This window comes from Falco cherrug, chromosome 1 (genome assembly GCF_023634085.1).
Source record: "Falco cherrug isolate bFalChe1 chromosome 1, bFalChe1.pri, whole genome shotgun sequence".
Lineage (NCBI taxonomy): Eukaryota > Metazoa > Chordata > Aves > Falconiformes > Falconidae > Falco > Falco cherrug.
Window position 1 is genome coordinate 105,036,141 of NC_073697.1, and position 25,372 is coordinate 105,061,512.

At 39.3% G+C, this 25,372-nt stretch overlaps 1 protein-coding gene across 4 annotated transcripts in view; it reads left to right on the forward strand.

Moving 5' to 3' along the window:
• ZZEF1 (zinc finger ZZ-type and EF-hand domain containing 1) overlaps positions 1-24,602 on the forward strand; it is a 60,583-nt gene extending 35,981 nt beyond the window's left edge. For 2 of the 4 annotated variants that reach the window (XM_055714549.1, XM_055714561.1), the window contains exons 35-55: positions 166-331; positions 821-1,083; positions 2,570-2,745; positions 3,353-3,500; positions 4,059-4,198; positions 4,633-4,910; positions 5,986-6,160; positions 6,694-6,826; positions 8,416-8,612; positions 9,188-9,307; positions 9,916-10,104; positions 10,488-10,588; positions 11,122-11,257; positions 12,327-12,686; positions 14,506-14,649; positions 15,535-15,703; positions 17,561-17,659; positions 18,494-18,659; positions 20,210-20,360; positions 20,905-20,976; positions 21,452-24,602. In XM_055714549.1, coding sequence (XP_055570524.1) covers positions 166-331; positions 821-1,083; positions 2,570-2,745; positions 3,353-3,500; positions 4,059-4,198; positions 4,633-4,910; positions 5,986-6,160; positions 6,694-6,826; positions 8,416-8,612; positions 9,188-9,307; positions 9,916-10,104; positions 10,488-10,588; positions 11,122-11,257; positions 12,327-12,686; positions 14,506-14,649; positions 15,535-15,703; positions 17,561-17,659; positions 18,494-18,659; positions 20,210-20,360; positions 20,905-20,976; positions 21,452-21,526 — 3,458 coding nt within the window. In that variant the 3' untranslated portion in view covers positions 21,527-24,602. The remainder of the gene's footprint in view (positions 1-165; positions 332-820; positions 1,084-2,569; positions 2,746-3,352; positions 3,501-4,058; positions 4,199-4,632; positions 4,911-5,985; positions 6,161-6,693; positions 6,827-8,415; positions 8,613-9,187; positions 9,308-9,915; positions 10,105-10,487; positions 10,589-11,121; positions 11,258-12,326; positions 12,687-14,505; positions 14,650-15,534; positions 15,704-17,560; positions 17,660-18,493; positions 18,660-20,209; positions 20,361-20,904; positions 20,977-21,451) is intronic. The other 2 variants (XR_008732887.1, XM_055714558.1) reach the window with 2 other exon arrangements.
• Positions 24,603-25,372: the final 770 nt, after the last annotated feature.

Below are 25,372 nucleotides of genomic sequence, written 5' to 3' on the forward strand. Positions count from 1 at the left end.
AATGGTATCTTTTAAATTATACATAAAACAAAGTGAAAGACTTTTCTCCTGGATACTTTAGAAACGTTAAGCTTTTCTTTTACTATGATGAACATGAGCTTGAAGTTAAGAAAGATCCTTTATTGAAAAGGATTTACAGGGAAATCTTAAAATATTTCTTTCCAGGTGGAGTTAAACCTGAAGGACATGAGGATGACCATGAAATGGTTAACATGGAGTATGCCTGTGACCACTGTCAAGGAGTTATCATAGGTCGGAGAATGAACTGCAACGTGTGTGATGACTTTGACCTTTGCTATGGATGTTATTCTGCAAAGAAATATTCTGACAGGTATTAAATATGTGATTTTGTTTCCCCCTCTTCACTTGGCAGAAAAGCGGTAATTAGCAGTGAAATACAATCGGTCATTCTCACATTGCTTCCTACAAGGTTGCATCTGACATCAGAACGTCTAGTTGGTGTCCTTCAGAGAAACATAGCAAATACAGGGCCAGGTTAGCAAACACTTTGGCAGTTTGGAACCCTGCCCCAACCTGTGAAGTAAGACAAGTAGCAATTGTTTTCTAGCCATGGCTGTGAAAGTTGCAGAAGGTGAGCTACGAACCTGGAATGATAGGGTAGAAGAAATGACCATTGCTGTGGTTAGCACAGGTTTCAGTGCTTGACACCAAAGATCTTAAAAAAAGTAGGTCTACAGTTTCAAACTCTGGACATGTGTTGGGTTTTTCGTACCTTCCTCTAAAGGTGTCATGGGTTGCTAATTAAATCGGTTAGCAAGAAAGAGGCTGCATTTCAAAATGGTGTACCTTCTTCTTTCAGTCACTTGCCCACTCACAGCATCACAGTGTATCCGATGGTGACTATTCGCATCAGCGACCGGCAGAGGCTCATCCAGCCGTATGTCCACAATTATTCCTGGCTGTTGTTTGCAGCTTTGACTCTCTACAGTGCAGATCTGGCAAATGGGGAGGAAGTAGAAGGAGAGAAACTAGATTCACAGGTCCTCAGTCATGCCAGAATTCTGCAACAGCAGTGCATACAGCTCATCGGAGACTGCCTGATGAAAGCCCAGCATGGAAAAGGTGAGTCAGCTCCTCCTTCACAGAAACAATGGTTTCTAGCAAGTGGCAGACAGTCTGTGATTACTCACTTTGAAGTTTCCAAAGGAAAGGGGAAGCTACTGTGTACTTCACTGAGAATAATTGTTTATGTAGAAAGCAAATGTAGAACAAGTGTTGTTCAGGGTCATTGGAACATGGAAAATAGAGTGCTTGAGAAAATTAATTTTATGCTTACATAAATATTGAAGACAACTTGGCAACTCTTTGGTTGTTTTTTTTTCCATCTTGGATGTTGTAAAGGGATCAATCAATGTAGCTTCATGTTCTGTTACTGACGTGTTACTGACAACTGAAGAACTTGAAGGAAAGCAAATAACTTGGTGCAAAATGTTTTTTGTTCTGCATCTCTTGGCAAGAATTTTTTAACCTTATTTGTGGAATGAGAAGTTTCTGGGGATGATGTCCCTTTGGAAATGAGGACTTGTGTGAATTAGGACCTACTACAGAAGATAGGGTGATGCAGTAGAATCGTTTAAGTTGAAAAAGAACTTCAGGATCATTCAGTCCAACCGTTAACCCAGCACTGCCAAGTCCACCAGTAAACCATGTCCCTAAGTGCGACATCTACATGTCTTTTAAATACCTCCAGGGGTGGTGATCCCACCAGGTCCCTGGGCTGCCTATTCCAATGCTTGACAACCCTTTTGGTGAAGAAATTTTTCCTGATATCCAATCTAAGCCTCCCCTGGTGCAACTGGAGGCCGTTTCTTCTTGTCCTATTTGTTATTACTTGGGAGAAGAGACGCACCCCCACCTCGCTATAGCCCCCTTTCAGTATTGTAGAGAGCAAGAAGGTCTTCCCTGACCCTCCCTTCCTCCAGGCTAAATACCCTCAGTGCCCTCAGCCGCTCCTCATAAGACTTAAAATACACGCTATACGATGTAATACAACACAATAAACACCATACCATACCATACAATACTGCACCATACCATGCAAAAGAATACATACAAGAGACCTATGCTGAATGTAGCAAAAAATCTAGACTCGAGATCAAATAAGCTTACTGGTAGGTTTTTTTTTGAGCAGCTTTAATACACCTGAATAACCACCGCCGCCAAATACTTACACATACTCATTATTTAATCTGTTTTTAACGTATAGTTTTATTGTGTAAATATTTAAGCGGTCAAAATATTAAAAGCTAAGACAGATTTCATTTACCTTTCATAATTTACACTGTTGGGAGGTAGCTGTAACATTTTCTTTAATTGAAACTTGTGCCCTGATGGTGTCTTGGAGGTGGGAAGGGTGACCCCCTGCTCATCACTGTTACTCAATGAAACTTGCATATTTAAGTGACCGTGATGGGGAACATCTTTTTGGTGGACTTGATATTTAAAAGAGGTGTATGAGGGGAAGTTTGCAGTTCCGTTTCAAGATACTTCAGTTCTGCTTTTTGCCTGTCTTGCTGCTCAATAGCTTTTTTAACTTTCTTGCATTCAGGTCTGAAAAATTTAGCTCTTCTCTGCATGTTACCAGAAGGTGAATCCTTCTCAGAGAACGACACTGTTTCAGTCAGTCCTCCCACAGATGGTGCTCCAAAAAATCATATTGGTGATAAAGCAGTGAAGGGAAGAGATGAGAAGCCAAGCACAGGCTCAGTACACGTTCATTGTAATGTAAGTACCTCTTCTTTCCAGAGCCCCTGCTACCAGTTCGGTGTATGATCTTCAGAAGCTTAAACATCCTATTCTGGATATGTAACTGACATAATGGATAGCAATAATTTCATTCATAGGTAAAAGTTGGGTGCCAAGGGGACAGTTGGTGGTTGGTTTGTCGGTTTTGGTGGTGTTTTTTTTTTTTTTTATTAGACACAGCTGATTAAAGACCAAGGCATCGTCTTATGTTCTTAAAGGCAACTGATTCACAAAATTGTTGGAGGGGCAAAGATCGTCCTTTCTGAAAGGGTTGTCGTTTCTCCTAGTTGTTAGCACTGTTTAGGTAGGAAAATGAGTTTCCTCCTTTCTATACAGCATATAAAACTGTGACAGCATTACAGTGTAATATTTTATGCACAGAGATATGAGCAAAATAGAAAAATGTATTTTCACCACACAGAAGCTGAAGATATGCATACATCAAAAAATTCTTAACGTATGAAAGGTTTTGGTATTTAAGGAAAAATGTTTGTGAAGTGCGGGTGACTGGCTGCTTCTTTCCATGGCTGTTCCTGCAGGTGTTAAATTTTGTTTTAATCTTGTGGTTCCTTTGTTTTATTTGTAGGGGAAAGGAGATACTCGCAGTGAAATCCAGTCTCCTGCAGAAGATAAAGTAGAAAAACAAGGAAGTGAAAGCAAAGCTGTCCTTGCAAAGAAAGCTGTCTTGAGACAAGAGTCAGATTTGTCTGTGGATGATGATATTTCCCCAGCAGGTAAAAAATTATTCTCGTTTTCCCTGTCACACAAGTATCCATTCATATGCAAAGCAAACAGCTGTATTTTTTTATTGCCAACCCATTTCTGTGTATTTACAAATGTCTTTAATGCGAGTGGTCTGCTTTGTGAAAACCCACCAAGCATACTGCTTTGAACAACTGCTACCTTGTAGTTGGTTTAAAGGATTCTAGAAATCGGAGTAGAATTCCACTGATCTGTATCAATCTATAGAGGTTATGGTTCCTGTTGGTCTAACACAATACTTGTGTATTCTTCCACTCAGAACCAGATAGTAAGTGTCTTGTTCTACTAAAGATGAGTATTGTAAGACTTATGATAGTTAAATGATCTGTCTGTTGTACTGTCCTTTATATGTTTTTAATAAAGGTGTAAATCCCTTTATCTTTTATACAATTTTATAAAGACTTGCTTTTCAAATTTTAACACAATTTTTTTAATCGTTTTTTTATCCTTAGAATGTAATTATAAGCTGTCACTTCTTTTATTTTTCATATCATTTTTTGGATTTTCTTCTTTTGTTTTAATTTAAAAAGCAGATGACTACCTCTCGGAAGATTCAACCCAAAAGCAAGCAGAGAAGGTTTTAATACCTAGCCAGGAACAAGTTTTTGCTGAATGCTCTCAGAAGAGGATTCTAGGATTGCTGGCAGCAATGTTACCACCTTTCAAATCAGTTAGTTCTTTTTACTTTCAATCTGTGTAGCTTTCTCGGTGTCACAAATAACATGAATAAAATTCATAGTGAATTAAAGGTGGGAGATGGGTTCTTGCTGCTAACGTTATAAAATGCAGATCAGAATGTCTTAAGGCATTTCACATTACTAAGAATGTAAGGGCTGGCTCCTGGGTGGGGGGAGAGGGAAAGGAATTTTACCTTTAAAGCAGTCTATCTTAGCTGTTCAACACCTGCAAAGTTTACATCATCTATTTAGGGTTTATGTGTCAGGTCAGCTTAACAGGTCAACAACTGCAGTAGGAGCCTAGTGTCTCACTTCCTTTTGTCCCCTTAGAAAAAGCATTAGAACAAAATCTTTTGTATGTGCTGTGACTTTGACCAAAAGTCGTGTTTTCTTTCCCTGCCTTACTGAGATTTTTCTTTTTCTGTAGGGCTCCACAATGTCTTTGCTTAACCTGGAACAAATACTGCCACTGATGTTTCAGGTTGTAATCTCAAATGCTGGCCACTTAAATGAAACTTATCATTTAACGCTGGGACTCCTGGGCCAGTTAATCCTGAGGCTTATGCCTGCAGAAGTGGATGCTGCGGTGGCTAAAGTCCTTTCAACCAAACATAATTTGTTTGCTGCGGGAGATGGGTCTACAGTGCCAGAAGGCTGGAAGACAACTCATCTTCTGTTCAGTCTGGGAGCTGTGTGTTTAGACAGGTGCTTTTTACTTTAAACCTATTAGTTGCTCTCTGTTGACTGATGCTGATTTTGTTTCACGTGTGCCTCATGGATAGAGGCTTTTTAATAGAAAATCAATTAAGCCTGTACCCTGATCATGGAAAGGGCTTAGCACCTGCAGCCCTTGTTGCAGTGAGAATCTCTGAATTTCCTTCCGAAAGAAGGCTAGCTGTTGCAGGGTGGTTTGCTTTCCTACGTAGCATGTTGTAGTGGAAGAAGTAAGGTTTGGAAACTTCAAGGAAACTCAAAATACAGTCCTATATTTATTGTGTGACTTGAATTCTGTCCTGTTGATTTACATATCTCTTGTGTAACTTGGCAAGGGAGGAGAGTGTGTCATGTGGTAACTAGCACCAGTGCTCAGTTCTGGATCTGGGCCTTTTCTGTAAAAGTATTAGCAAGATATTTTTTGTATTAGTAAAGTTGCACTGGAACCAGCAAGGAGGGGCAGGGCAGATATTTGGTTTTGAAGATCTTGAGAAAGCTCTCAAGCATTCTAAGATTAATGTCATGCCTGTTACAATATGATAGGGTTATTTCTCATTGTAGCTGTGCTTCACAGGGAAGGGTCTTAAACAAATACAAAAGCATATGAAATTTAAAGAGAGAATATCCAGAGGATCAGCTATGGGGAAAGGGTTTTCTCAAAGACTAACTTCAGAGCAAGGAGGCCAGTGTCTACGTTATTTGTGTAGTCCACAGAGGGTGAGCAGGTGGTCACGTATGAAAGAAATAAAACACTTGCTGTTGTGTCAAGAAAACCTTCTGAGCTCTAAACTAAAATGAGGAGTTAAAGGTAACGATGCTCAGGGACACTTTAATTGGAACTGTAAACCCCCTAAGAAAACAGAGCGGTATTTATGCTGTAGCGATAAAATCCGAAACAGAATTCATGTGTCAGCTGATATGAAAACTTCAACTAGTAGGAAAAACGGTTGTATAGTGATATTAAAGCTATAGCTGTGAAGTAATACACTGTCTTCAGGAAAAGTAGTTTCGGGTAAGTCTGTAGTCAGCCCTCCTAATATACTTACTGACTGCTCTTGCTTTCCAGTCGTGTAGGTCTGGACTGGGCAAGCTCCATGGCAGATATTCTTCGATCTTTGAACTCTTCTGCGCAGTGGCATAATGTGATCGCTGCTTTCACTGACCATTGCATTAAGCAACTGCCCTTCCAGCTAAAGCACACGAATATCTTCACCTTGTTGGTGCTGGTTGGGTTTCCTGAGGTAAGTGGCCTGTCAATACTAAAGGAAACAAAATTGGTTAGAGCTTGTAGGTTTCTATTTCTAAATGCTACAGATTTCATCAATTGGGGACATCCCTTATAAACTGTCCAAACACGGTGTATGTCAGAGTTCACATCTTTCCACTTGTGCACGATTAATGTTTATCTAGTGACAAATAACGCAGCTGGTTTTGCCTTGCATTTCTTTGAGTGCTACTTATAACTATTCTGAGAAAACCAGCTTAGTACGGTTGAGTAACAAAAAGGGCTTTTTATACAAGCAAAACAATCCAATCTCACTCTTGATAGTTGTAACTCTGATATATTGCCTATGTAACGTTAAGCTGGTGGGTTTAGGTGTTTTTTTATATAGAAGTGAACTGCTGTTTTTTAAAGATCAGCAAATACCTGGCAGCAAACAGATGGTTCAGCTAAAAAATACAATACCAATATAAGCAAATGTAACCAATATAAGAGATGACTGTATATTTATAAATATTCCAATCATAACTGAGTATTTTGCTGCAATTTCAGGTGCTGTGTATGGGGACTCGTTCTGTGTACATGGATAATGCTAATGAGCCTCATAATGTGATCATCTTGAAGCATTTCACTGAGAAAAACAGGGCAGTTGTAGTAGACATCAAAACCCGAAAGAGAAAAACAGGTTCTGTGACATTTTTATTTTATCAAAGAATCACAGAGTATTTCCTTCCAGTTTTTAATGGATAGCCAAAAGCATATTTTAACTAGATCGCTTTGTCCAGGTCTGCAGAGGTTGAATTCCATTATTTGTTAAGTTACCTGACAGTCTGCTTGTAGGTTAAATCAAATTGTGAAGCTTCTGCCATTAAACGTTACAGAGATTTGTTTTCTGTTTAAAAATCTAGCATATTTTTTTATTCAGAAAAGGATTTAGGAAACTGTTGAGACCATTTTATTAATTGAGAACTCTCAGAAACAGGCTTTTGATTAAGCAGTTGTTTCTGGTTTGAGATTTAGTTATCGCTTGTGTCTTACCCTTTACAAACATGTGCTTAATGTTTTAAAAGAATTGCAGATTTTAAAAATATACATGCTGCCTCCGAGTAGTTAGGTGCTGCTGTATAAAGGAGAGGTACTCGAAACCTGAATGTTTTGGAGATAGTCCATTTTGTTGCTCCAGAAAAGTTTTTTATGAAGTGCTTGTTTCCACTGTGGTCAAGATGTGCTTACGTGCTAGCAGGTGAAGATCAAGAACAAACGCAACCATACCTGCTATCGATTGATTGCTTCAGAAATGATGCTGTGTTGGCTGTTTTTTCCTGCTCCTGTAAAAAAGCATGCCATAAGGACAGGCCAAACTTCTTTAATCATGTGTCAGGAGTCTATCTTCTCTGCTTTCCTCCTGTCTGGAAGAACTTTTCAAAACAATTTGGATACTCCTAAAATTTTAAAGAAAAACTAAAAAGCTGTACAGCATGAAATAGTGTAAACTCCAGAGAATGTGTCTGGATATTTTAAAAATAATCCATTCTAGGGCACATTGGTAGGGTGTGTTGGCTAAAGGGTATTAAAACCAAACAAATGCCAAACCCACCAGAAAACAACAAAACCCCAGAGCTAAATGCTGCTTCCTGAGCCCTATTCGTTGTACCAGAGAGAATCTTCTTCCTGTATTTCACCTTGTTTAAAAGTTAAGTCAAGCTAAGTATTTAACGTGTAACAAATCAGTTGGGTTTCTAAGAGCGGGGGCTTTCAGCTTTGTCGTACATGACCTAATATTGTGAAGTTAATAAAGCAAAGGTTGTCCTAAGATTTGACTATTGAAATAGTTTAGAAGACACCTGGAAAAACCAACAGGATAAACTGCTTTTTGATAATGAAGAAGGATTTGGATAGAAAAGCTTTTTTGTTTCTTTGTTACTGTTTACATTTTAAACAGTAAGATCAGCAAGATTTATTTCATCATATCAATTGCAGGTCAGAATTTTTTCCATTTTAATTGTAAAATACAGCATGCATTGCTTTGTATGCTGTGCTGTTATGTCTGTTGCCAGAAGTTACCTGGGGGTTTTTTAGCTTGTCCTGAAAAATGAAATAATTTCTTGACTATTCGATGAATCTGAGATAATTTTAGTACAAGGCCATTGTTAGAATGTACTTTGTGCATCATGGATAGTGTTCATGTCTCAGCCTACTCACATCTACTGGTAAGAGATGATTTTGCGACATTTCAAGATGAAACTAGTAAATCGTGTTTTTTATTTCTTGTAGTGAAAGACTACCAGTTGATTCAGAAATGCGGACCAGAAGGCAGCGATTGCCAGACCCAGCTGAGACAGTACCTCCAGCACTTCGTTCTTATAGCCACACACCTCCTGCAAACCAGCATGGACAGCAGCTATGCTGAGGCAGTGGAAGCCACTTGGGTCTTGTCACTCGCTCTAAAGGGGCTTTACAGAACACTGAAGGTATCTTTTGCCTGACACGTAGAATGTAGTAGATAAATACAAGTTTATATTGTACCTTGTGCTACAGGAACTTGGGTATTGACTAGGCACACTGGGGGATCTGACACAAGTTGGTTTCTCCTTCAGCTGGCTCCTTTCATCCCCTCTCTGTAGGGGGCTGGAGACCTCGCTGGGCTTTAAATACCAGGCATGAGTCTGAGCTGAAACTGGAATCGCTTTTCCTCTGTGGGAGCTGACCGTTGGTGAAAGCTGAAGAAGAAATTTATAGGGATAACACTTTACTGCCCCTTTTCTTACTCTTGGAAGTATTTGAAGAGGGAATCTGTATTTTTTTTGGGCTATCCGGGCAAAACAGATATCCAATTACTACTTTGTGTGTGTCATAGATGATACTCTTAAGATATTTGAAGTGGGGATTTGGATTTTGGGATTTTTTTTTTTTTAGGAAAATGAAAGAAAAACACTCCCAATGTAATTCATCTGGGCAGGAAATTTATCCGAGGCCCTGTGGGTAAGGCCTTGCAAGCACTGTGTTGCAATGTTCCCCTTTTACTTAGTTGTGTCTCTGTGTGTAGATTCATGGCTTTAAGGAGATCCAAGCTGCCTTTCTTCAGTCCGGTTTACTCAAGCTTCTCGTGAAGAAATGTAGCAAAGGAACTGGCTTCAGTAAGACCTGGCTTCTCAGAGACTTAGAGGTAAGAAAAGTTACGTTTTTTTTAAAACATCAGGCTTCACGCAGTGGTATGAATATGGCACTGCACTTCCCTTTTGTGAAGAAAGTCTCAAGAGTATTTCTAATTAGTCTTTATAGAAACGTTCACCTAACTGTACCCCTAGATCTGCCATCCTCTGTCCATTATAATTGTGTAGTCTTCCTTATGACTTCTTTAAAGCAGGAGCTGTTATTAATTAATCATAATCTATTTTGTATATTTGAAATTTGCAAGATGAGGCATTAATCACCTACTCAGAACTCAGTTGCGTTCTTCAATTTAAAAAATAATTAGTCTCAAAATAATTATTTTCTCAATTTTTTTTTTACACTTCCGGCTAATCACTTAAATTGCCTTTGTAGCAGCCTGGAAGGTGTAACCCATTTGCAAGATGGGAAATGGTTTGAGTTTTGTGGTTTGGGGTTGGTTTTTTGTCTTTTTTTTTTTTTTTATTAGGTGCTGCTTCTCTTTAGAATAGCATGTGTTAAACACCGTCCAAGTCTTATAATGTTCTTACAAAATGTTGATTGCTGATACGCTAATAATATCTACAGCCGTCACACCATATGCTACCTTTTTTTTCTATGTAGATTTTGTCAATAATGCTGTATTCCTCAAAGAAAGAGATCAGTTCCCTGGCTGAACGTGAAGATACTGAACTGGAAGAAAGGGAGCAGGATCAAGATGTGGAGCAACTCTTTGTTGGTCCTGTTGATTTAGAGCAGAACAAACTTGATCCTCTGGAGGGTTTGGATGAAGCCACCAAAATATGCTTCTTGGTACTTGAACATAACTTTACTTCCTTTGAAGTTACTGTGAATTTGCTAGTTGTATAAAATATTTGGTAGTTTATATGGCTGGTTTTCTTGTAAATTTACAGAATATGGGTCTATGATTTCAGTGCCTCATTTTCTAAAGGAAATAAACTAGAGCTACAGTAATGAACACTACAAAATTGCAATAAAGATTTTTGCTAAATTCCTTTTCATTTTTACTAATCCAGATATTAAGTTCATTAATTATCTACCTATATGAGAAGTGGCAAAATAATACCTAGGTTGCCCTTAAAGAAATTCAGATTTCTATTTCCCCTGTAATGTCATCTTTTTGAGTTTTATTTTATGTGTTTTTGGTTTGTGGGTTTTTTTGTCTCCTTGCTCAGATGACACATGATGCACTTAACGCACCTCTCCATATTCTGCGAGCCATGTATGAGTTGCAAATGAAAAGAACAGATTCTTTTTTCCTGGAAGTTCAAGAGAGGTATGTGAAAGTCTGGGTCCAGCAGAAACCCAAAATGACTAGATGTGAGTGGTAACCTAAAATCTAATAGGTGCTGAATAGAATTTGTTCAGAGGATACCATTTGTTTTTTTCATGTGTGAAAAAGTAAGGAAATAAACTCCTACAAAGTTGTATGTGTAGAAACGAGTCCCCATCTTCTGAAATACGTTGCACATTCTTTTCAATATGATAACTCCCCTATGAAGATCTACTATGTTTCTAAATTATTCTAGTGAGGCAGAGTGGAGAGCTTACATGTAGCTTCTAGTAATCAAAGCATGTTGTGGAGCCACCATGTTCTTGCAGAGCTGAGTGATTTTATAACATTTACAACTTTTTGACTTGTTGAAACAGGGAAGTTAGTTAACATAATAGAAATAGGCAGAATTTAATGAATCTTATTAAAACAGAAGGTGGAAAGATTTAATTTGCATTTAATGGTACTAATGTAGTTTGCATTACTTTTGAAACACCAGTCTTGTTTGTTTTTTTTTTTCTTTTGTCTCTTTTAAGGTTTGATGGAGATGTAATTACAACAGATGAGAGGATCCGAACACTGGCTCAGAAATGGCAACCCAGCAAGCGCTTGAGGTTGGAGGAGCAGAGTTCAAAAGCAGTAGATACAGATATGATCATCTTGCCATGTTTGGTATGTACATCTCCACAAAAAGGAGCAGCTGTGAAATAATTCATTCAGGCATTGAGTAACTTCATGTTTGTTTTGTAACTTCAAACCTGATATTTTTAATTTTTTTTGACATAATGTGTTGTTAAAGGTTTATGTCAAAATGAATGAGCAGGTACAATGAGAAGCAAATACTTCTTGTAATTTCTTAAGTAAGGGAGAGAACTTGATTCTCAGGTCAGGGGAACAAATTATGATTGCACATTGTAACTTTTTCTCTTTAAACAAGAGAGATTGTAGCTCATTACCGTAAGCTTATGCAGTGTTACTGTTTGGGCATATTATTGTTATCTTACAGTAATTCCAACAGAACAAGGAAACTATGAATTTGTCTTGTAAAGTGAACACCACGCTTGCAAGCTTTAGGTTTTGCATTCAATGGCGTGGTCCTACAGCTCTTTGCTTTATTTTGGGTGCTGATTCCTGGGCCTGTGTGTATCACCAGCACGGTTGTCTTATCAGTTGCGTAGCAAAGTGGATCAGGGGCTTTCTGAAGTAGTTTCGCATAAATATAAGAAAAAAAAAATTAGGCCTTACAACAGCTTATACAGAGGCTGTGAAATATCTACCCCAGAAATTCTCCAAGCTTAGCTGGACAAAGCTTTAGTTGTGAAGTTGACTCAGCTTTAAGTCAGATTTGGCCCAAACTATCTCCGAAGGTCCCTCCCAAATTGCCTCACCCTGTGTCACACGTAGCATGGCATTTTTGTTGCTTTACCTTTGTGGGTCAGCTTAAAGTAATGCTTCTGGTTAGAATTCTGCTGTTTCTGCTCGTGTGCACAGTCATGAATGAATGCATCAGTGCATAGGGAAGTCTGTTGACATAAACGGTCTTTTTGAGGAATTCTGTCCCTGTAGGTGTGTGAGAGAGAACACTTCTCTGTTCTTGGATGCATCTCATTTTTCAGTATGCAAAAGACAAATTCCTTTGTAAATTCAGCTTGCAGTCTGATGGGCTGGTCAGATATCCAAACGTAAGGAAGTAAATTGTTGAGAGCCTATTTTCAAACTTGCATTTCTTTTTTTTTGGCAGTCAAAGCCTGCACTGTGCGATAAAGCAACAGAAGAAACCAATCCAGTCGCCCAGAAACTGATAACCAACACGGAGAGTGATCTGCAGCTTAGTTATGCCAAGCAACGTCGCACTAAGAGTTCAATACTCCTACACAAGGAGCTGGACTCTAGAAGTAAAAAGGCCGTGAGGGATTACCTGTATCGTGTGAATGAGGCAACTGCTGTTCTTTATGCCAGGCATGTGCTGGCATCTTTGTTAGCTGAGTGGCCAGATGATGTGGCAATAAATGAGGAAATCCTAGATCTTAGCGGCCCAGCTCATATGACATACATACTGGACATGCTTATGCAGCTGGAGGAGAAGCAGTTATGGGAAAAAGTAAGTGGATTTCACTTATACGTGTGAACAAACCCTGTGCCTACATGCCCACGTGCCACGAGACTCTTAACAAAAATACTTGCAGTTCCTTTTTTAAACTAAATTAAAACTCCAGAATTTAAATTAGTTCTGAAAAAGCGGTTGGAATCTGTCAGTGTCTTAATGTACCGATTTTGTTAACAGAAAATGGAAAAAACAGCTCCATGGAGACAACTCTTTCAGTTCTGAAAGAGCTATATGAAAAAATAAATCTTATAGAGAAATAGGTGAAATAGGCAGCCTGTTTTGTACAGCTGCTTTTTGTTAGCTCTCAATGTGTGTATTCTAATGCCTGCTACTCCATTGATGAGCTGACTGTTACTGTGGTGGAAGTGATCTTGGAATTATAAGAAAAGTGTTGTAATGAAAATGTGAGCTCGATGCTTCACAGTGGTCGAAGCAAATCAAGTGCTGGGAATCTTCAAAGAAGGAATCAGAAATAAAACAGAAGGCGTTGGTATGCTGCTGAACCAATAGCATGCTGTCATCTGGACTACAGCATGTGACCTGACTACCTCATCTCATTAAAAAAAAAATAAATAAATTAAGAAGTTGCAGTACAACTGGAAGAGGTCTGGAGAAGAGCGGCAGAAATTATTGTAGCCATGAAATAACTTGAATACGAGGAACCAACTAGTTTTCTTCATCCTGGATCTTTGCCTTGTGGGGGGCATCAAGAGAGGAGTAGTAATAAAAAAAAAATAAATCTGTTCACTTTCTCTGTAGTTTTAAAACAGTAAGCGGCATAAGAAAGTTAACAGCAAGTGTTATTCACTGACCGTCCCAGTAAGAAAACAAAGGAGGGTCAGATTACGGTAATAAGTGGCAGGTCCAAAACAAACCAAAAGAACTGGTTCTTGACACAGTATGCCATTGAAATTGTTGCTGCAGGGTGTTTATATAGGTTCAGAAAATGACAGGATGAACTGATAGAATGAAAATCTGTTAAAGGAATATTAAATACAGAAGTGGAGCCTTTGTCTTAGGCTATTCTGCAAGTGTGTGGAGGCAAAGAACTTGTTCAGGAAACTATGCTACGTAGTGCCTTTTGGTTTTGTAAATTCCTTTTCCCCAAGAAATCAAGTTTTGGCTGACTTGGAGATGAGCCTTTTGGTGTGAGCTAGTGTTACGTTTTATATGAGTAGTTAGAAAATTGCTGGTGAAGAGATGGAATAGGTTGCTATATAGGTTGCTCCTGGAAAGGGCCTGGAGTAGCAGGACTCCTGATGAGAGCTTTTGTGCACTTTTGAAAAATAAGAAAACACATTTATTTGTATTTTTAAAGACCCAGCTCTTGCACCTAGTGCTTTCAAACACTGCAGCCACTTAACTGCCACTTAATTATTCCTTCTTATGCATGGAGTTGTACACTTTGAAGGCTAAAACATGACATTTCTAGTCGATCAAAACCTGTAGGTGTAGAAGTATGTTAACAAAATTGTTTATCTTCCTTGTTTACAGCTGTAGTGTACTGTTAATTATTTTATGGATTAGCCTTGATTCTAGCATTTGTGGAAAGAGATGTATCTAATAGCTGTCGCATTTTTTTATCAGATAAAGACTGAAAGATCGGGAGCAGAGGACAGAGTAAAGTCTTCTGCACTTACAGAGATGACAGTTGTAAACATCATTTGTAAATTTGTCTTGTTTCTTGCAGCTTGAGTCTCTCTTCTGAAATGTTGTGTCGCTAGAAATGACTCATGTCAGTCATCAGCATGCACACGTGTAAATGTTGTTTTGATGGCAAATTACACTTATGTCACATGTTGCTTCTCCCCAGATTCTGCAGAAAGTACTGCATGGGTGCAACGAGAGCATGCTAGGCACAATGGCACTGACAGCTTGCCAGTTCATGGAGGAACCCGGAATGGCAGTCCAGATGCGTGAATCTAAACATCCTTATAACAACAATACTAATTTTGAGGTGAGGTAATACGTGTAGTGCAGGGCAGTGGATTTGCATGACTTGAAGATTTGTTGACAAACATCAAGGTGGTTGGAGCAGAAGTCTCAGCCTGTGGGGCTTCTGTGCTCGAAGCACCTGTGAAGTATCTGTTCAGTCTTGCTTTTGAAAAGACTGATGCCAGATCACTGAGGCCTTTCCCTGTAAAGAAATGTGTCCAGTAAGGCACTTTAATGTCCTAATTCAAAGAAAAGTGCATCACTTAAATGCTTTTACGATGCATGTGTTTGAATCAGATCATACTCTTAAATTGTTTCTGGGCCTTAATGAGCAAATATTTCTACCCTTTCATCCAAAGGTCTGTTTTGCTTGGTTTGTTACTTCCTTGTGCTATTTGACAAAAGCTAGGAGCGGAGTCTTTTTTTTTTTTTTTTTTTTCTTGTATTTCTCATACTAGACTATTTTCTCCTGACACAAACAGCTTCTGATTTCTTTTTCTTGGTGTTGTTTGAAAGCGTTTTTCTAATATAGTTTGGTAAGTAATTATTGCCTCTGGGCAGACTTGGGATTTTAATTTCCCTGCAGATCTGACCCTTCTGATTTTTGTTTTTAAAATGCATATAAGCCTTTAGCTTCTGGCAGCGAGATCGGTATCAGCAACATTACTGCTTTTAAGAAAACCAAAGCATAGCTGATAATTAATTTTGCATGCTTAACAGTTAATATAAGCAATAGGCCATGCTTTACGTTGGTTAAATCAATGCTGCATAAAAATACGATAGAGGTTTTTTTCCTGTGGAGATGCTGTAATATTTGTTGTATCTCCCTTGTTTGTATGGTGAAAGTTAAGCAGCCACTTGATAATAGAGTATTACAGCATACAAAGAGCATATGTTTATTTCTCAGGATAAAGTTCACATTCCCGGTGCTATCTACCTCTCAATCAAATTTGACTCTCAGTGTAATACAGAAGAAGGCTGTGATGAGTTGCTCATGTCCAGCAGCAGTGATTTCCAGCAGGATCGGCACAGCTTCAGTGGGTCTCCACAGAAATGGAATGATTTCGAGCTTCCAGGTGAGTATGCGGCATTTCACAGTGCGAATGTATAGAGTATTGCGGATATCTGGGACTCCTGAAAGTACTGAAAGAGGAGAGTTAAATGCGGATGTTCCTGAGATGTGTGTGGGGAAAAAAATAAACCTTTTCTTGTCCCAATCTGTTTGTTCTGACGTCTTGCATTTGTTTCTTAAAAGTAGGCTTATCTGTTGTTCTGCTACTTGACCTTTTTTTCCACACCCCAGTCAAAGCATGCACTTAGCTACTGGAAACAAATTTTGATCTTGATTCTGTTCCAACACAGTCCGTGTTCTGCACAATATTCACTTACGTTGTTTCTGCCTTGTCTTACTTTCCACAGGAAGCACATTTTTATTAAAAAAAAAAGGAAAAAAGAAAGATAGGCTTATCTTTTGTCTCTGTGCTATACTAGTGCTCGGAGCAAACATTGTGTGCCAATGCCTTGTCTCCGGTTATTGCCACTGAGCATAGCTGAAAAAAAATCAGTCATTTGACTGACGACCCCAGTCTGTAGTCTCTAAGCTCAGTTTTGATAACACAGTAGCTAATGCCGGTGAGCTGAAGGGCTGCATGATCCCATGCTGCTTTTAAGCTGTTTTAACCCACTGAGCACCGTGGCATTGCAGGAAGCTTTTCACTGCGAGCACTGTCAGTAGCTGTAAATAGATTGAAGAACTTTCTTAGCAAAGCAGTTTGGGTTACAAGGCGCTATTTAGAAACAAATGCGTGCTTTGCAGAAATATTTTGGATTTTTTATGGACTTCTGTCTTCCTTTTCCTCCCGAATAGTTGCGGAGGTTTGCCAAGAAACTGAACTTTGAGGTCCATTGTTTTGGAGCAGAGTTGGCTGTGCAACTTGGAGTTTCACCTTGTCAAACTTCATTTCCAGCCAAAGCTGTCTGGGTGAAGGCTTTTGATTTCCACTCAGCAGGCTTTAGCTGCAACCAGGCATTTGAAGGCTTCTGGGCTTTTCGTTTGATGGCAGGGCTTTCTCAAGACTCTTAGGAGTAGGAGAGAGCAATGGCTCCATTTTGTGATGAAAAGGGGAACAGAGTTTTAGATACTCTTTTTTTTAAAAATTATTTTTTTAATCCTAAAAATGTTTTCAACATTGTTCTTCCTGAAACTGAAAAATCTGCTTCCCAATGAAAACTTGTGCCAGGGTGATAGGATTTTTCATGGAACAGGAGGAAAGTTTAAGTTTTAACCAGATCTAATATTACAGAGCACGATAGGTAAGGTTGTCTTGTTTGGTGTTACAGCTAGCTACCAGTGTTCATCTCTGTGAAGCTGTAGATGCTACAATGACATAAACTTCTTGAATGTTCCACTGCCTGATTGTGAAATGATTGAACCTTTTGATCGTTCTTCCCCTTCTAAGTGGTTAACGGTTTTGTTCCCTGGAGTAAAAGTGTGCAACTTAATTTTCTGACATGTAAAAGCATCGCAACTTCACTTCAACGTTTTTTTTAACCTTTTGTTTAATGGACTGTGAACTTGGCTGCTTGTTTAGAGGTTCTCTTTTCATAAATCATAACAGATTGGGAACACAGTTGGAAAAGTGAAGTTTAACTGTGTACAGTACAGAGTTTCTTTAACTTCTGTGTAGTTGACAAAAATGTAAGAGACATTATCCTTGTATCTTTACACAGTGGAAACCATTCTGCGTTTTGCTTCAGCCTCCTGTTTATCATGCTGCTCTGTGCGTTTTGTAATTACCAAAAAGTAATAGATCACCTCTTGAATGACGATATCTAGGATTAATTTATGACATCTTTTCAATTGATGGTATATGTGATAGCATAAGTGACTTAGAAGGTAGTAATGTGGATTTTCTTACTTCCCTTGTACGCAGGAGACACACTCTACTACCGATTTACTTCTGACATGAGTAACACTGAGTGGGGTTATAAGTTTACAGTGACAGCAGGTCATCTTGGAAGGTTCCAGACAGGTAAGCGCTGCACAGAATGTATTGGAAAGGACTTTCTGGAATTATTTTGCCAGATTTTGACAGACTTGTGGTTATCCCTGGGTTTTTTTGGCTTAGAATTTGCTTTCTCCAATATTCTGGCAACGATGTGATTGGTTTTGTTCAAGTCAAAACTGGACTAATGTCTCTTACTTACTGTGACTTTGTGCTAGAAATACCAAATCTTCGCCGGCACTTGGAGATAGCAATTATAAAATGGTTAGTTGTAGTCAAAGTCTCACTATATGACAGTAATTACGTGCAGGATTTAGGAAATGCTGCAAGGTGCTGTAATTGGAAAAGAAATCAATGCAATTGTGTTTTGAAAAGTAGCTCTCCTTTAAAATAGGTTGGTTCTGGATCTAATTTCTATATATAGCAGAAAAGGTTTTCTTAGTTTCTTTCAGAGTTTAAATATTTTAATGAAATTGAGGGTGGTGAATGATTTGCAACCAGCAAAACTTTACTGCATATCACATAATAGTGAGAACCAGTGTTTTGTTTGCCTTGTTTAGGCAAAACTTTAATTTCAGGTAAGAATCTTTGTAATTTTTGTCTAAGTTGTTCCCCAGAAAAGGCTTGTGATGTCAGGATTTAATCTATGATTATCCCAGATTTTATTTTTTTTTTTAGTTTATTTGCGGGGTGGGGGGTTGTTTGTTTTTTGGTTAATTTATTTCTTGTTTGCCAGACCAATACTTAGTATATGGAGAAGAGAAAACTAAGTATCTGAACAGAATGGGGCCCTACAAAAATAACAGCTGTTTGACTTTTTTTTTTTTTTTTTTTTTTCCTTCCCCCCCCCCTGCCCCCCAGGATTTGAAATTCTAAAGCAGATGCTGTCTGAAGAAAGGGTAGTTCCTCACCTCCCACTGGCCAAAATCTGGGAATGGCAGGTCGGGGTAGCGTGCCGTCAGACCGGGCACCAGCGTTTGAAGGCTATCCATTTGCTCTTGAAGATAGTGCAGTGCAGCGCCCAGAGGTAAGTGCACTGCTCTGTGTCATGCACTAAAAGGAAAAGGGCCAGAGAAGAAAAAGTGACTTAAGCTAATATTATTTTGAAGCCAGAAAGCCACGATTTGAAGTAGGTATTCTTAATTTGCCTTTCAGATACAATTCACAGTGCCTCAATAGCAGAAATTTATTATAAGGGAGTTTGTGCGTGGTTTTTTTTTTTAAATTTTCTCTTCCTTCTTGGCTTTTAAAAAAGGTCCAATTAATTCGAATGTTGTAAAGAAAAAATCACCCTGAAACAGAACAAAAAATAGATTCCAGTTAATTTTCTAGAAATTAATTTTTTAGAACTGTGTTGTTTGTATTAGTTGTACTTCAGAATTAAGGTGAAGGTGGAATAATAAACTGGTGAAATGATGAACTGATTCTCTGTGAAGTAAATAACTTTTATTATTTTTAGTTGTACCGCTAAGCCTCTAATTGAGTTTTAGAAGGGATATATGGGCTAATGCTTAAGTATGTATGGCATGGGTGTTTCTTAAGAAAATGTTGAGCTTTTATAGTGTTTTGCAAATGTGTATAGTCACATTCATTCAGTAGAAATGCTGGAAACAAAAGACAACAGTTATGGAATGCTGACACTTATCTCTGTTACGTCCCTTCAGTTCAGGAAAAGCAAAATCACGAATACAACAGCATTCTACTAGCTCGCTTCGTTAAAGTGTCAAAAAGTATATTCACATGTAGTGTACGTAAACTCGTTGCTTGACTCTGTGTAGATTTGAGATACACTGATCTGCATCCAAGTCTGAAAAACTGATTTTGGTATTGTAATCACAGATTTGTGGTGGGGTTTTTTTGTTTGTTTGTTTGTTTTTCCCCAAGTTCCATTGAGTTTTTTCATCAGAAAATGCCTTTGTCATGTGGACAACAAATGTAATTGCTAAAAGATCACGTCTCTGTTGTGCTTATAACATTAAATATTTTTCTTAGCTAATCAGATGGTAGGTTCTGAAATTGTTTCCCCCGTCTCCCCTGTCCCCTACTGAACAATATTTGTCATGCTATCTGTATGATGAGTGACATTTGGGTTAGCCAGCTTTAACTCAGGAGTAAGAAGGAGGCACGGTTGAAGTTGTTTGTCGAGCTATATGTGATTTTTTGTCTGTCTGCCCTGTACAAGGGTATTGCCTGCTCAGTGCTGTAGTTCGGTATTGTATAATTTCCAGCAGTGGAGCCAGAGCATTTAGCACAGCGATATATATAGCTATTTTAAAGTTCTCATTTCAGGAGGCCACTCAGTTTTAGAAAAATTATTTAGATCTGTTCGTGGGTATGAGGTTTTCTCACTTCACAGATTCAGAATGGAATTCATTGTGCTGAAACACCTGACTGAAATTAGATTTTTAAATACTACTTGTGTTTCTCCCTTTGTTTACACATCTGTCAAAACTATGGGTTTGTTCTCTTAAATTTGTTTGGGTTTCCCCCCCTGCCCCCTCCCAGAAACAGGCGTAAGACCATGATTACTCACTATTTCATTTAAATCACTTTTTCTTTTTCTTTTTTTCCCCCCAGGGACTGTGACCTCACGCTGTTGAAGCCACTTTGGCAGCTTTTTACCCATATGGAAAACAACTTGTGTCATGACATGACGAAGCCTGGTATTCTCCTTCCTCTTCATCGTGCACTTGCAGAACTCTTCTTCGTTACAGAAAACAGAGTTACTGTAAGCAGTTCCTCAGTTCCTATCCCTTCTCTCCCCAGCTGGGAATGATATGTAGTGCAGCATCAAATTAAATGCACTTTTCCTTTGTCCTGGTGAAGTTCATCAGTTTCAGAAACATAAAATGCTTCAGAAACGTAAACAACTTTCTCTTGTGGAGTCTGGTAGCAAATTCTAATAGAGGGGCATGCTGTTTGCTTATCCATCCTGGGGCCTTAAGTAATAATAGTTGTGACTCTTCCTTGTGCAATTAAGGCAGTAGGCCGTAAAGCCACTCTTTATTCTGAGAGGAGTGCTGGTTTAATAATTAATTTAAAGGTATTTGAATGTGGTTTTCCGTGAGTTGATTTGGAACGCTACATATGAACAGCCTGTAATGAACTGATCTCCGTGGTCACAAACTGTTCTAGTCCAGGAGAGTCTTGTGTGCAGTTCTGATAGCTTTGGTTCTTGGGAACTGCTGTAATGATCAGCATTTTCAAGTTAATTAGTAGGGTGATACCTTTGGTAGAAACGTTGGTGTTCATAGAATGCTTTCTGGCTGCAGGAGCTTGAATCTATACAGGAGTATTTGCTTGCCTTAAATACTGAAGATCATCTTCATCGCTGCACAGCACAGGTAATAAAATTGCACGACCCCGGCGATGGGGGGGTTTGTGCTATTTTTCTGGCAGAGACAATGAATAACTTCGGATTGCCCAGTGGAGTTTTATCAAATAGATACGCATGTACTTGGGCTTTACGATACCATGACAGGGCCTCTGAAATTTGGCCATGAACTATGCAGAAATGCTGTTCTGCTTGAGCAGTCGATGTGCCACAAAGGGGCTGTCAGGTGTTCTCAGCCGTATCTGTTCTACCAAACGGGCCACTCAACTGCCAAAACATGGACGTGGGGAAGGGGGCTGGTCTTTCAACCCCCTGGAAATGCAGTTGCCTGGCTGAAACGGCCTGGATGCATGACAATTAGTTAACCAGGTGGAAACAGGCTGGTTATTTATCTCTTTCTGTTTCATTTCATACAAGGATTTCTTTGCAGTTTTGGATTGAAGAGAATCTTTGACGAGACTTTTGTTTTTCCTTGTCTCCTCCAGGCCCTGAAAAACATTGCTGCTATCAGCCTTGCCATTAACTATCCGAACAAATCAACAAGTTTCTGGAATGTTTAATACTGGCTCAGGCCGGAGTGCATGGGATAGAGTAGTTTGTCCATAGGACATTGGAACAAACATCGTAACTCCGTTCAGGAAAAGTTCCTTCAGCTTCAGTGTATGAGCACTCTGCAGCCTTCCTTCCTTCCACCTTGATGTAGAATTTGTAAAAGTAAAAGCGCACTTCAATGAAAAAGCACATCTTGAAGTAACTCACGCATCGCCTACAGTTATGTATGCACATATTGTAGCATGTTAGAGTAAACAGAACAATACTTTTTTTTTATTCAGAGGAAGCAAAAGAAAGGTAGCTGAAGTATGAGCATGGAAGGCCCCTGCATTGCTATCATCTGCTCCCAAGGAAACTTGATTGATGGAATGTGACAGCTTTGAAAATACTGCTGAACTCTGAGTGATGCCATCAGCAGTGTCTGTTCTGTATCGTTGAAGTGAAATAGGCAAACCCAAATCTGGTGGGCTGGTGCAGAAATGGTCCACACTTAAATCCTGTCATGTTTGCTTTGAAGGCTACTACCCAAGGGAAAGGACTTTAATTCTTACTGAACCGCAGGTTGTAAGACAAATTCTGGGTGATTCACATAGCAGTTAAAGGATTCCAGTTTCAGAGCATCCTCCTGCAAGATGTTAAATGTTTCTCCTGGTCTGATTCAATCAGCAGAATCATCTATTCTTACCTTAATTTACCTCTGGTGTGTCATTCTAGCTAGTACATTATTCTAGTGCAGAGGGCAAAGGCTGGCCCCCGTTCAAAAAGCAGCGGTAATATGAAGAACCGAGGAACTAGCCTGTTTCTCGATGATCACATCTTTACAAGACATCATTCATGAGGCTTTTTTCTTTTAATTATTTCAATACTAGTGGCTTAGGAGGTCCTTCTTGGCAATGTTGGGAACCTGGACTCCCAGCACTCAGGGTGGGGGTTAATGATCAATCCAGTCTTATAGAGCAATAACTGCATTACTCTTGGTGATCACGGAGTGAATTGCAGACTTTCCATGCTGAAATAAATTGGCTTTCTTCCTGTTCAACTACGCTGGTTATTCCCTTTCCAAAGAGTTAGAAAGAACATAGAAGAATTTGGGGGTGTATTTTGTATACCATTATACAGTATATAGAGCTGCCCTTGTCAAATACGATTTCAGAGCACTTTTTATGCTGATTATTTTCTTCTTCTCTTCTCCACCTCAACATCAGGATATGAAAAAAAGGCAATCAAAAGCTTCAGTAGTAACCGACGGCAGGTTGTCTAAGGGCAGTGGCTCTGTCAGAAGGGCATATGCTTTTTGACCATGCTTGTCCAAAAAGTGAGTCGTGCCTAAACAGCAACGTGCACCATGCGCGGGAGCACTGCCTTGGGGGCTGACCTCTGAATTGATGGTCTCTATCAGCTGGGGCAGAAACTTTTAAGGGTGGTCCAGTCTCCCTCTGAGAGGGAAACGTGCAGTAATACATCCCCCTTTTTTTTTTTTTTTTAATGGCCCCTAGTGCTGTAGTTAAAGGTGTTTTGACTTCTGTTCAGCCAGGTGAGTACCAAGTGAATGGCTTCTGCAGGGGATGAGGTTGAATCAGGACGTGCTTATTCTGCCTGAAAGACTTAAAAGTGAAGACCAAGCAGCACTATGCTGAAGCTGTTGCCTTCAGGAATGGAGTGGTCCTCTTAGCAAATGGGAATGCCAGAATTCAGGAAAAACGTACAATTTATCGAAGACTGAAAGGAGGCGGAGTGATGGGGCTCTGAACCCCCTCCTGGAGTGTGCTGCAAGGTTAAAGCCCTGCTTCCTTCCTGAATGAGGTCACGATGGGAAGGGATTTATCCAAGCTGTGGCATGTCTTTAACGAAGCTGTGGTGTATCTTTAACACATGGATCGTTTTGTTCCCGCATCCCAGTAACGCGTCGGAGTTTGCAGTCTCGCTGCAGGGGGGGGTGAGAGCGCCCAGAGGAACCAACTGTTTCACACTTCCCAATAGCATGGACAGATTCTGGGAACAGGGAGTTGCTCCACCACGATGAGACATTCTTAAGACTGCTTTAGGGAGTCATGTCGATGGGACAGGTGAGCGTTTTGAAATTGCTCTTCTTGAGCAGTAGGACTTTCTGTTCGCTGCCTCGGTGTGAAGCCGTGGCTAAGCAGTCGAGGATATGCAATGGGCTGATTTGCGAAGGCATGTGGCATGCTGCTGAGATCTGCCTGCCCTAGTCAAAGAAGGTTTGTTTTCTTTTTTTCACATCAGGGATGAAGACTGTAAATAAACCATTCATAGACGCTGTCATGGCTCTACAATACTATTTTTATTTTTTCCCGTTGGACTGTCTTTTTGCTTTCTGTATGAAGACAAGAGGCTGCAAGGATGACACAGGAGTGGCCAGTGTTCCTTACTAGGTGTACCACTTCACTTACTCTACCAGCAGTAACTGGCCTTGTGAGTCAGTCACCTTGTCCTGAAGGGACTGTCTAGGAACAGTGTCCACTAAATATAATTTCTACCCACTAGATGGAACTGAAGGACTGTGACCTGAGTTGACACTGAATCTGTTGCTGCCTTACAACTCAAATCATTCATTACGGATTTTTTAAGAGACAAGAAACACTGATTATTATTTTTTTTTTTTCTTCTGATAGTTTTAAAGAAAGAGGAAGAGAATACCAATAATGAATACTCATGATCAATCACATTTTGAAAATTCTGCGGTGGTTCCAAGTGGATGCGGATGATATTATTAAATAGTATAAAACTGTCTGGAAAACAGGTATGCTGAAAAAAAATGTGCCTAACATAAAAAAAAAAAGTTGTCCTGCCTGAATCACCTATGATGTGTTTAAAACAAACCATATTGTTCCTAACGACACATTTGACTTGCTTTCATTAAACACTTAAAAAAGAGAGTTTTATAATTTCTTTTCTTACGGGTTTACTACTTTGCAATTTTTATCAGTTGTTTAAAATATATCAGACCTTTAGATTTATTCCAGTTCAGTTCAACATGTAAAAAGAAAGCTACAGATGTGGGTAAAATATGCAAATGAAGAGAAATATATTGTAAAAATTCTATAAAAACAAAAAAGTACAACACAGTGTCTGGTTTTTTTTTGCTTTTTCCTCCTCTCCTCACCGAATGCGAAATGCTTGATTTTCCAGTGAGATCCAGGGGTTTTTTTTCTTATGAATCTTCATTTCAGTGCCTGTAACCAAACCCGCTTTTCCTCCTGCGGTTAGTATGGATCTGAGAAGGTATGGAACTATGCAGGGTACGTACTTCTGGAGTCCTCTCTTAAATTCCAGCCCTGCTGTTTACATTTCAGTGGCCTTATCCTAAAAATGAAGTTTTCCCATGGATACCCATTGGTTTAAGTGCTTCTTATTTGTTTACTTTCAGACCTGAAACACGTCGGGGGGGCCCAGATGACCCATGTAAAATGGAGTTTTCTCTTAGTATCTTTTGATTCTGATTAGTGGAGTTTATCAGTGACAATGCTTGTACCTACCTAGTCTGGTGGGCTTAGTTTAAAAGCTTCGTTACCTTGGGTTTGGCTCAAGGAATGGGTTGTTCAGGGGCGTACGAGGAAGTTGACATCTTTCTGTATTTGCATGAAGCTGTAAGTTGTTTCCGCTGGCTCTACATGCTCAGAGAATGGTCTAATTAGGTAATTTTATGAAATACAAATCAATGGTATGATTGTGAAGTTCTGGGAGAGTGGGAGCCATTCCCTGAGACAGCCAGGTGGGAGGTTTCAGCTGGCGATAAATCTAACAAATTCGGTTTAATCTGTTAGTAAATGTGGTGTGATCCCAGGCATCGGAAGGGATCAGCAGTTACAACCGTAATGGTTGGGAACCACTGT